We start from the raw sequence: 12155 nt of genomic DNA on the forward strand, positions 1-12155 counted from the left end.
TGAAGCTAAGCTCCCGGTGATTTGATAACAGAATAAAAGAATAGGAAAGGACCTATTGGAGGTGTCCTAATCCAACCTCTTGATCAAGCAGGAGATCCTCTTTCAGACAAATGGTTGGCCAACCTCTTCTGAAACACCTCCAACGTTGGAGCACCCACCACTTCTGAAGGCAAGTCCTTCCACTGATTAATTGTTCTCACTGTGAGGAAATTTCCCCTCCGTTCTAGGTCGCTTCTCTCCTTGATTAGTGTCCATCCATCGCTTCTATTTCTGCGTTCAGGTGCTTCGGAGAAGGAATCTGGATTGTAAACTAAAGATAGGGAGATTCAAAGGTGTCCTTTCCACAACAATAATGGGGTGAAACGCAACCCAAATGATGTGAAAGAGGGGACAGATTGTGCATTCATAGAAGACTGAGATATTGGTGGCGACCATGGCTGTTTGCTACCTCCAGAACCACAAGCAGTCTATCTTGATCCACAGTGCTGAGGAACGAATGTGGAAGAGAATAATTGCAATTCTGGACGCCTTTTTTGGTAAGCTTCTCAATTCTGGTTGACCACCATGACGAAAAGCTGCTTAAACAGACGGACCCTTGATCTGATCTAGCCTTACAGCACTTTCACGTTTCTTATGGCCCACCACATGGCCCCCTGCAATGCTACAACATTTGTTAATATGGTAGAAGAGAATATTTGTAGCTAGGGATTAAATTGTGTGGTCCTCTTTGACAGTTTGTCTGAAATTTAATCTTGGTGTTAATCTCTGTTTATCTGGGTGTTGATTGCCGGCAGAGAAGGTCTTTTGCTCTTTTGTTTCCTAAAGGGGAAAAAAACCCAGCACCTCACCAGCAATAATACCCAGATAAGCAGAGATTAAGGGATGCGGTGGCTCAGTGGGTTACGACACTGAGCTTATCGATCAGAAGGCCGGCAGTTTGGTGGGTCGAATCCCGAGTGCCGCGTAACAGAGTGAGCGCCTGTTACTTGTCCCAGCTTCTGCCAACCTCAGTGGCGTAGCGTGGGGGGTGCAGGGGGGGCGGGCCGCACCGGGCGCAACATCTGGGGGGCGCGCGCTCGCACTGAGCTGCTCAGGGAGCCCCAAGGGCTGCACAGAGTCAGCTTGGCTCCGCTCTCGAGCTTCTCTTTCTTGCAAAGCGAAACGAGTCCGGCAGGTGAGATGGGCGGCCACATAAACTGAATAAAATAAATAGAAGTGCCCAACTCTCCGCCCAGGCTCAGGCCAACCGCAAGCACCCCGCAGGCGCCCCGGCAGGCTTGGCCGAGCGAAGACGGACCCGCCGGCCAGCTGGCCTAGCTTCGTGCGCATACGTGGCTTTATTTAGCGGGGCTCACGTGCGAGCTTGAATGCAGCGGCTCTTGCAGGTCGGAGCCCCGCCCAGCCGCCCTCGAGAGGGACCCGGAAGCATCCCGCATGCGCGCGACTCTTCTTGGAAAGTCTACGCCGCTGCGGGGCGCGTCTTTTCGGCGGTGCCATGACATCACCGGGTTAGGGGGCGCAAATTGCCCCGGGTGCTGACAACCCACGCTACGCCACTGGCCAACCTAGCAGTTCGAAAGCACGTAAAAATGCAAGTAGAAAAATAGGGACCACTACGGTGGGAAGGTAACAGCGTTCCGTGCGCCTTTGGCGTTTAGTCATGCCGGCCACATGACCATGGAGATGTCCTCGGACAAGCACTGGCTCTTCGGCTTTGAAACGGAGATGAGCACCGGCCCCTAGAGTCGGAAACGACTAGCACGCATGTGCGGGGGAACCTTTACCTTTACCTTTAAGCAGAGATTAACACCAAGATCAATACTAGACCAACAATAAAGCAGTAAATGATCAACAGCCTAATCAAGGAACCACCAAGAACACTTCCACCAGCACTGACAGGGCAAGCCAGTTGTATATAACCCCATTGCTTTCTAGCACTGATGATGTTACCTAGTTGGGTGATGAAATGTCCACAGAAAAAAAAGCCACGCTCAGCATCAAGGGTCCCACAAAACCGATATCCTAATAGTATGTTTTTTAACTATCCGGTAGAATGTATCAGTGGTAGGATTCAAATATGTGAACAACTGGTTCTCTCTGTGGATGCCGCTTCCGGAAGTCCATTCTGGGCCTGGGCAACAAAAAAATTACCTACCGGTTCTGCCAAAGTGGTGCAAACCAGCTGAATCCCACCACTGAAATGTATGATCAGTGAATTACTAATTGCCAATAAATCACAAGGCCTAATGATGCATACCCCAGCAGACAAAATAGAGCAATTTACAAAAAAAAGAGAAAATGCAATTGTGGGTCCTTGTAATTAAAAAAAAAGCATTGGGGAAAAAAACCCACACAGAATTGATCCACAGCATCGTCCCTCCGATCAGGGGATCAGCCCTGCATCTGGAAACAAAATGAAGTGATAGTTAAATCACAGGAGGAAAAAATGGGGAAAGAGAGAGATAAATCACCCCTTCTCCAAGTTCTACATGTGATGGAGTTTGTAGCTGCCCTAAAACACTTCTGGAAGGGAATTGTGGGGTCAACGTGTGTGCTCATAGAAGTGGTCCTTATGTGCTTGTTTCTTAACACCCTCTGATTACTCCATTGGGAGTGACAGAAAAAGAATCGGCGTGCAAATCTGCTTTTGAAACAAGTTCAGGGTTTAGTTTTGCAATCCCCAAAATGGTCAGAGAACTACTCCGGAGAAACCGAGGGCAGGTATAGGCGAGTCCTCGACTTACAACAGTTCGTTTAGTCACCATTCATAGTTACAACAGCACTGAAAAATGCAACGTGGCCATTTTTCACACTTCCATTGCAGCATCCCCCACGTGATCGAAATTCAGATGCTTGGCAACTGGTATGTTCTTATGACGGTTGCAGGGTCCCGGCTTCACGTGATCATCTTTTTTAAAACTCTTTGACCAGTAAAGTCAGTGGGACAGCCCTATTCACTTCACAACCAAGTCACTAACTTCACAATCGCGGTGGCTCACTTAACAACTGTGGCAAGAAAGGTCGTAAAATGGGCAAAACTCACTTAACAAATGCCTCGCTTAGCAGCAGAACTGCTGGGCTCAGTTGGGGTCATAAGTCAAGGACCACCTATATTGTAATATTCCTTGCCTCCAATTTATTCCCCTTTTAACTATCTACCTTTAGGCTCTTGAGGGTCTAAGCAGCATTGGTGCAGTTGAGAAGCTACAGCCTGGCCTACTCTAGCTTGCGCAGAACAATTGCTAGGGTTAAATTGACTTGATTGCCTTTAGTTCTGCGAAATGCCAATTTCTGCACTACACAATTTTTGCCTGTCACAGCCTTGGTTAATCTTGAACCCTTTTCTTACAGGGCTGATAGGCTGGAGTTCTTTCTACTGATCTAACGGTATGTGTGAATGGTCTTGGGATATTGGAGGGTGGGGGGAGAGAAGAGCAGACAGAGCCGGGAGCGGCGGAGTTAAGTACACCATTAGTTTAGAATTCCTATCTTGCCACAAGCGCTCAAAATCCAATCCCCTCTTGAATTCTGCTGACTCTTCTCTGGTGCTAATTTAGTGTTGAACTTTAATTGATCTGGTTCTTATGTATAGGCTGGAATAAATCTTCTATGCTGCAACCTCAGGGAGGTCCTGAATTTTTGTGCCTGACACCTAGGGCTTTAGAGAGATCCCTGGCTCAGATTGGCTGACACGAAAGCCCAAAAGTTCTAGGGAAAAAAAGAGAGTAGGAAGAAAGAAAGACTTGACCCACAATTCATGGTCTTCTGGAACCCTTCCCTTACTTTGACTCACGTACACTCAGGATTTACCTCTTGTACTCTCTCTGTGGCATCCTGTAGGAAGACATCTACCTGCAGGGCCAGGATCTCCAGGCAGACCACGAGCCCCAGGAAATCCAGAAGGACCAATACTACCTGGAGGTCCTTTGGAGCCTTGTTGGCCAACCACCATTTCTCCTGCAGGACCTAGATGAGAGGGAGGAAAAATAAGAATTAATATTCCATCAGTCCAGGCTAATGATAAGCCTTGGCTTAAACCCACAGAAATGGGAGAAACTGCTGTGAAGAAATGGCTGAGTCCTAATCTTATAAGACTCCGTTAAGGTGGCAACATCTAGAACAGCTGGCCTTGTCCATTCTCCAAAAATACAATGAGCAGATTGGACACGCTTAGTACTTGGATGTAACATCACCAAGAAATCTGAGAGGGGACTGGAAAACTGAGCAGACAATAAAAAATGATGTATCTATGCAGACTTCTTGGTAAGATACCTGTGGACTTCAACTCCCAGAGTTCCCCAGCCAGCATAGGAATTCTGGGAGTTGAAGTCTGCAAGTCATAAAAGGGCCAAGTTTAAATACCCCTGGTCTAGACATTAGGCATTAAAGCACCCCTTCTGATGAATGAATGAATGAACCTTTATTGTCAAAATACAACCATGTATACATTGAGATTGGCTGAGCCTCCCTCTCTGATGTAGAATGGGACAACTTGCCCCAGCCAATTCACCACAGGACAATTCAACAATTTTATTTAATTATTTAAAATTATTTGAAAATTATTTTAATTTTTGTCATTCACATTTCATTTTGTCCCTCCTTTTGCATCTTTTCTTTAATGATTCTAGTCCACAATTTTTTCGGTGTTGTGTAACTTTTGTGCCGCTGTGAGTTAGCCACAGCAAGTTGGCTGGGGTGAGTTGGCCGTGGCAAGTTTGCTGCAGTAAATTGGCTATGGCAAGTTGTCCTAGACTAGGGGTAGGCAACCTTGGCTCTTTTTATGACTCGTGGACTTCAACTCCCAGAATTCCTAAGCCAGCCAGGCTGAGGGGAAAGGGAGAGGTTTCCAAGCTGAGCCATGCTGGCTCAGGAATTCTGGGAGTTTTTAATTTAATTTAATTTATTAATATTTGTATACCGCCCTTCTCCCGAAGGACTCAGGGCGGTGTACAGGGCAAGAATAAAACACAAAGCTACAAAAATTAAAAAGTAATTAAATACATGCCCAACAATAAATACATTAATAAAACCCCAATAAAGTGATAGTAAAAACCCCACCAATCCCCCCTCAGGCCAGGCCGGCTTGTTCGAACAGGTATGTTTTCAGATCGCGGCGAAAGGAGCGAAGATCGGGCGCCGTCCGGAGCTCAACCGGTAACTGGTTCCATAGCTCCGGGGCGCCCACAGAGAAAGACCTCCCCCTGGGGGCCACCAATCTACATTCTCTGACCGGTGGCACCCTGAGGAGGCCCTCTCTGTGGGAACGCACAGGGCGGAGGGAAGTTGACGCCGGCAGCAGGTGTTCCCTGAGGTACTCCGGACCCCTGCCATGTAGGGCTTTAAACACCATGACTAGTACCTTGAATCTCACCCGGAAGACAACTGGCAACCAATGCAGCTCACGGAGCAGAGGTGTAACATGGGAGTATCGGGAAACTCCCAACACAACTCTCGCGGCTGCATTCTGTGCCAGTTGGAGCTTCCGGGTGGTCCTCAAGGGCAGCCCCATGTAGAGAGCGTTGCAGTAGTCTAGTCGAGAGGTCACGAGCGCGTGAGTGACTGTGCATAGATCATCCCGGCTTAGATAGGGCCGCAACTGGCGCACCAGGCGAACCTGGGCGAAAGCCCCCCTAGTCACAGCTCCTATGTGGTCTTCCAGAGTGAGCCGTGAATCCAGGAGGACTCCCAAGTTGCGAGCCCTATCTACGTTGAAGTTGAAGTCCACGAGTCATGAAGGGGCCAAAGTTCCCCTATGCTGGCTCAGGAATTCTGGGAGTTGAAGTCCACGAGTCATAAAAGGGCCAAGGTTGCCTACCCTTATCCTAGACTCTCCCTGATGACCTCTAGCTTGAACATACACACATTCAGGGAGGAGAAACCCATCATCTCTCAAGATGATTGGTTCTGCAGTTGCACTGAAGGTGGAATTAGGACAGTTTGCATAATTTTGCAATGGGACCCTGTGTACTAGGAGCATTATTTTGCATCCTGTAATCTGGAATAACCAAGAACATTCTTTCGGTCCAACTTTGATGTGATATGATGTCTGCATGGCAGACAGATGCAACATCATTCTTCAAAAATATGTGTTTTTGAGAGAGTAGAGATCCTTACTCCTGATTTTTTTCTCTCTCTCCACGCCAGTGATGAGTAACATACCTGCTTGACCTCTTGGTCCTTCGGAAGCTTCCATCCTTTGTCCAAAAGAGCCCTTTTCTCCCTTGGGACCAGGGACACCTGATAGAGGAGAAGAGCCATTTAGATCATAGAATAACAGGGTTGGAGGGGATCCTGGAGATCCTCTAGTCCAGACATGTCAAACACATGGCCCGGGGCCCGGATCCGGCCCGCGAAGTGGTTTCATGTGGCCTGCGAAGCCACCCTGGAAACAGTGAGGGAACGGCCCCCACTGCCTTGGCCCTGGCCCAGAGACCCTCCTTCTGCCAGAGACCCTCAGATCTGTCCCACTCCTGCCCAGGCCCCCATAGGCACCCTTGATGCGAACCATGTAGAGCTGACCATGCCCACCCAGGAGGCCATACGCACTCTAGCCACGCCCACCCAGTAGGCCACGCCCACCCTGGCCATACCCACCCGGCCCCCCGAGGGCAACCGCAATGCTGATGCGGCCCTCAATGAAATTGAGTTTGACACCCCTGCTCTAGTCTAGTCCAACCTCCTGCCCAAACAGAAGACCCTATACCCTTTCAGACAAGTGGCTGTCCAATCTCTTAAGAACCCAGAAGTTGGAGGCCCCACAACGTCTGGAGGCAAGCCGTCCCACTGATTAATTCTTCTCGCTATCAGCAACTTTCTTCTAAGCCCTAGGTTCGATCTCTCTTTAATGATCTTTAATGAACATAACCCTGTTCATGTTCTAGTTTTGACCTCAGTTCCCCACATTCTTGTCTGTACACTTCGGATGAGCAGTGGCAGAAGACCATACCGAGGATGTAGAAACAAAGGCTCTAGGTTCAGGATGTTAGATGAACTCATTCTAGGAGATACAGTGGTGTTTCCTCGGTGTGCCCCAACACTGTGTGCTGTATTGTTTCCTTGATGTTTTGCGGTGGGAAAACTGTGTTTTTGCTTGGATTGTTGTGCACCGTCTGGAGGCTGCTTATTGGGTGACCATGTAAACATTTAAACAAACAAGCAAATATGTGTAAAGATGGTCTATGGGGGTGACTTAAGGTAAAAAAATTAATTAGCAGTTCTTGATACACTTGGGTGAAGCCAAATAGAGGTGACTACACGGAGGGAATCGAGAAAATTAAAAGGGCAATCACAACCGTGTGCTAGAAACCACACATTTTTTATGAGTATCATGACACACACATGGCTGTGGTTGAGGTTTTTTTAAATTTTATTCAAATACAAATAATACAACCATGATACATATAAATATAAATTAAAAACAATATAAAAATTAAAAATACTACAGTGCACCCACACCCCAGAGGCCATTTTTATTACCTATATTTCTTCTCATATAACAACTAACAATGGCTGGGGAATTCTGGGAGCTGAAGTCCACAAGTCTTAAAGTCAACAAGATTGGACATCCGGATCTATATAATCAGTGGCATCTGAAAGCAAGTAGGGTTGCTTCTAAGATGTAAGGGCAGATCATGAAAAAACGAAAAGGCTGCGTGACAAGATTTAGGCTGGTGGGTGATCTACTTTCCTAGCCAGCCAATTAAATCAGCAACTTTGACTCTGACCTACAAGCTGAAGTGAAAACATCACCAAGGGAGCTTAAATGTCTGTTCTTGCTGTTGGAGATTTTTTTTTCTTGCTGAAGTCATCTTCTCGGGATCTAAGAATAACCCACTGGTATCCAAAATAAGAGAAGGGAGGGGGGCATGGATTGATCCTCAAATGGAGGCTTAATCTTTGAATTAATGCAAAGAGGCTCCTATTTGCAATAAAATGGAGAGTTGTGTCTTCTCGAAATGTGTAATTTTTTTTAGCTTTGAGTCAATATGGGACCAGCTCAAATACTTCGGCCACCAAATGAGAAGAGAGGACTCATTGGAAAAGACCATGATGTTGGGAAAAGATGGAAGGCAAAAGGAGAAGGGAACAGCAGAGGAGAAGTTGGTTAGATGGTGACATCGATGCAATGAGCATGGATTTGGGAGATTCCAGGAGACAGTGGAGGACGAGGGTGGGGTGGCGTCTGTGGTCCATGGGGTCGTGAAGAGTGGACACGACTTAGCATCTGAACAACAACAAGAAGATGGGGGGGGGGAGAGAGAGAGAGACCAAAATAGGTGGTGCTGCTTAGCCCCCCCACCCCGGTGTGCTTCTGAAGATGCAGGAATGAACTAATTCAAAAATAAAACCAATGGCTATGCACTTGCCTGCCCCCAACAGTATTTGCAGACAGGAACGAAGATGGAAGATGAAAAATCACAGCGTAAAGGCTTTCTCTTCTACCATTAAAGTTTAATGAAGAGATGACTACGGGCAGTGCTTTTTTTGTAAAAGAAAAAGGTGCCGGAACTCACACATGTCATACAACCTGCCTTGCCTACCCTACAAGGTTCCATCCAAAAAAGGTGCCGGAACTCCGTTCTGAGCGTTCTATGAGAAAAAAAGCCCTGACTAGGGGTGACATGATAGCAATCTTCCAGTATCTCAGGGGCTGCCCCAAAGAAGAGGGAGTCAAGCTATTCTCCAAAGCACCCTGAAGGCAGGACAAGAAGCAAAGGATGGAAACTCACCAAGGAGAGAAGCAACCTGGAACTAAGGTGAAACTTCCTGACAGTGAGAACAAGTAATCAATGGAACAGCTTGCCTCCAGAAAGTGTGGGTGCTCCAACACTGGAGGTTTTTAAGAAGAAATGGGACAGCCATTTGTCTGAAATGGTACAGGGCTTCTGCTTGAGCAGGAGGTTGGACTAGAACAGGGGTAGGCAACCATGGCTCTTTTCTGACTCTTGGACTTCAGCTCCCAGAATTCCTGAGCCAAGCCATGCTGAGGGGAAAGGGGTTTCCATGCTGAGCCATGCTGGCTCAGGAATTCTGGGAGTTGAAGTCCACGAGTCAGAAAAGAGCCAAGGTTGCCTACCCCTGGACGAGAAGATCTCCAAGGTCCCTTTTGTTCTGTTCTGTTCCTCCTCTTATTTTCCCCCACCACAACAATTCTGTTCTTGTACCTCTTTCTCCTGGATATCCATCTCTTCCTGGAAGTCCAGGCACTCCCATTTCTCCTCTTTCCCCTTTCATGCCAGGGAAACCGGTAAGACCAGCTGGTCCCGGCTCTCCAGCCTTCGGTTCCTCCTCCCAGATGGGGACAGGTTTCCGCGATTGTTCATGAACGAAAGTGTCAAACTTCAACACATGAGCTGAAGAAGAAGAAGAAGAATGGAAAGTCATGAAATTTTTCTTCTTGCCTCCCCACCCAAACTCTTCTGCTTCCTGCATTTGCTGAAGTCCTTTAGCCAAATCTTTTCAAAAACCAACAATAGGCTTCCCCCCCCAGATCTATAAAATCAATTTCAAGTTGAGCATGATTCTGGTCAATATCAGCTAGTCCTCCACTTATGACCACAATTGAGCCCAAAATTTCTGTTGCCAAGCGAGACAGTTGCTAAGTGAAATTTGCCCCATTTTACCACCTTGAATACAGGTGTCAGTGCTGCAAACATTGAGATGTTTTTGCACTGACAATATAAGAGGCAGCCTTTTGCTTTAACTGTTTGGCTTTGAATCACTAAAGCGTGGGAGGAATTCAACCCGGATGTTTTGAGAAGATAAGGTATAGCGTGCTTCAGAAGGGAAGTGAAATTTCGTGTGTTAAACTAATTGGTGAATGTGATTCATGACGTGTAATTAAGGGAGGGAATTCTGTATGATATGATGTGTCAAGGGGAGGAGAATTCAGATTCTGGCATCCATCCATGAGTGCCGATGCTTCGTTCTCATTACTATAGACTTTTTAGAATAAACAATCATGCAATGTTCTTTGATCTGTCTCATTAATCGGAACCATGACAACAGGTAGCCCTTGACTTACAACCATTTGCTTAGTGACCATTTTTCACACTTATGATCATTGCAGCATCCACGTAGTCGTGCAATGAAAATTTGGATGCTTGACAACTGGCATGAATTTACAAAGGTTGCAGTGGTCATGTGAACACCTTTTGCGACCTTTTGATGCTCGAAGTCAACAGAAAAACCAGATTCGCTTAACAAACATGTCACTAATTTAACAACTGCAATGACTCACTTAACAATTGTGGCAAGAAAGGATGTAAAATGGGGTGAAACTCACTTAATAATTGTCTTGCTTAGCAGTGGAAATTTTGGGCTCAGTAGCCGTCATAAATTGAGGACTCTCTGTAGTCAGAACTAGGGAAATTGAAATTCAGATTCTAAATCAAGGAAGATGCATCTGTTGGGGGGGGTGGCGATATAAGAAGCTGCAGGAAGGAAAAAGGAAGGATCATCTTTTATTTTTAAAAAAGAACCAATTAAATAGAAGGCTGTCTAACTAATGCACACTTGGCAGTTCTACAGAATCTGAAAATCTGGAAGGAACAAGGATCATCTGTGATGAGTGAGTAACTTTTAATGGGTAATTCCAACATTTGACTGTATGAAATCAAGCTGAGGGCATGGGCAGGGCAGATATAGAATATAGAAACAAGTAATCGGCTATGTGACTTCTTGGTTGGTCTACTGCAATTTGCCCTACATGGGGCTGCCTTTGAAGATCACCTCTCACCCTAGATTGATCTGTCAAATTGTCACCAGTGGATAGATCTTTCTTTCTTTCTTTCTTTCTTTCTTTCTTTCTTTTTTTCTTTCTTTCTTTCTTTCTTTCTTTCTTTCTTTCTTTCTTTCTTTCTTTCTTCCTTCCTTCCTTCCTTCCTTCCTTCCTTCCTTCCTTCTTCTCATGTCTCCTTCCTTCCTTCCTTCCTTCCTTCCTTCCTTCCTTCCTTCCTTCCTTCCTTCCCTCCCTCCCACTCTCATTTCTTTCTTTCTTTCTCTTTTTTCTTTCTTCCTTCCCTCCTCCCTCATTTCTTCTTCCCATGTCTTCTTTCTTTCTTTCTTTCTTTCTTTCTTTCTTTCTTTCTTTCTTTCTTTCTTTCTTTCTTTCTTTCTTTCTTTCTTTCTTTCTTCCTTCCTTCCTTCCTTCCTTCCTTCCTTCTCATGTCTCCTTCCTTCCTTCCTGCCTGCCTTCCCTCCCTCCCTCTCTCATTTCTTTTTTCCACATCCTTTCTTTCTTTCTCTTTTTTCTTTCTTCCTTCCCTCCCTCCCTCATTTCTTGTCCCCATGTCTTCTTTCTTTCTTTCTTTCTTTCTTTCTTTCTTTCTTTCTTTCTTTCTTTCTTTCTTTCTTTCTTTCTTCCTTCTTCCTTCCTTCCTTCCTTCCTTCCTTCCTTCCTTCCTTCCTTCCTTCTCATGTCTCCTTCCTTCCTTCCTTCCTGCCTTCCCTCCCTCCCCTCATTTCTTTTTTCCACATCCTTTCTTTCTTTCTCTTTTTTCTTTCTTCCTTCCCTCCCTCCCTCATTTCTTCTCCCCATGTCTTCTTTCTTTCTTTCTTTCTTTTTCTTTCTTTCTTTCTTTCTTTCTTTCTTTCTTTTTCTTTCTTTCTTTCTTTCTTTCTTCTTTCTTTCTTTCTTTTCTTTCTTCCTTCCTTCCTTTCTTCCTTCCTTCCTTCCTTCCTTCCTTCTCATGTCTCCTTCCTTCCTTCTTCCTGCCTTCCTCCCTCCCTCTCTCATTTCTTTTTTCCACATCCTTTCTTTCTTTCTCTTTTTTCTTTCTTCCTTCCCTCCCTCCCTCATTTCTTCTCCCCATGTCTTCTTTCTTTCTTTCTTTCTTTCTTTCTTTCTTTCTTTCTTTCTTTCTTTCTTTCTTTCTTTCTTTCTTTCTTTCTTTCTTTCTTTCTTTCTTTCCCTCCCTCCCTCATTTCTTCTTCCCATGACTTCTTTCTTTCTTTCTTTCTTTCTTTCTTTCTTTCTTTCTTTCTTTCTTTCTTTCTTTCTTTCTTTCTTCTGCATAGAAAGTAACAATATCTAAATGATATCGAAACAGTCTGAAAACATACTTGTATTGTTTGACGGTTTTCTGTCTATTTACTAGACAGTGAATCTATATATATGATTACATAAGGATTTTTCATCGGAGGAGGGGATAATT

At 45.4% G+C, this 12155-nt stretch overlaps 1 protein-coding gene across 3 annotated transcripts in view; it reads right to left on the minus strand.

Moving 5' to 3' along the window:
* Nucleotides 1–1625: 1625 nt before the first annotated feature.
* COL20A1 (collagen type XX alpha 1 chain) overlaps nt 1626–12155 on the minus strand; it is a 532145-nt gene continuing 521615 nt past the window's right edge. For all 3 annotated transcript variants that reach the window (XM_081323724.1, XM_081323723.1, XM_081323725.1), the window contains 4 exons: nt 9165–9353; nt 6160–6237; nt 3811–3966; nt 1626–2403 (listed from right to left, as the gene is read on the minus strand). In XM_081323724.1, the coding sequence (XP_081179850.1) occupies nt 2384–2403; nt 3811–3966; nt 6160–6237; nt 9165–9353 (443 nt within the window). In that variant the 3' untranslated portion in view covers nt 1626–2383. The remainder of the gene's footprint in view (nt 2404–3810; nt 3967–6159; nt 6238–9164; nt 9354–12155) is intronic.

Source organism: Vipera berus, assembly GCF_964194415.1.
Source record: "Vipera berus genome assembly, chromosome: 3".
NCBI lineage: Eukaryota > Metazoa > Chordata > Lepidosauria > Squamata > Viperidae > Vipera > Vipera berus.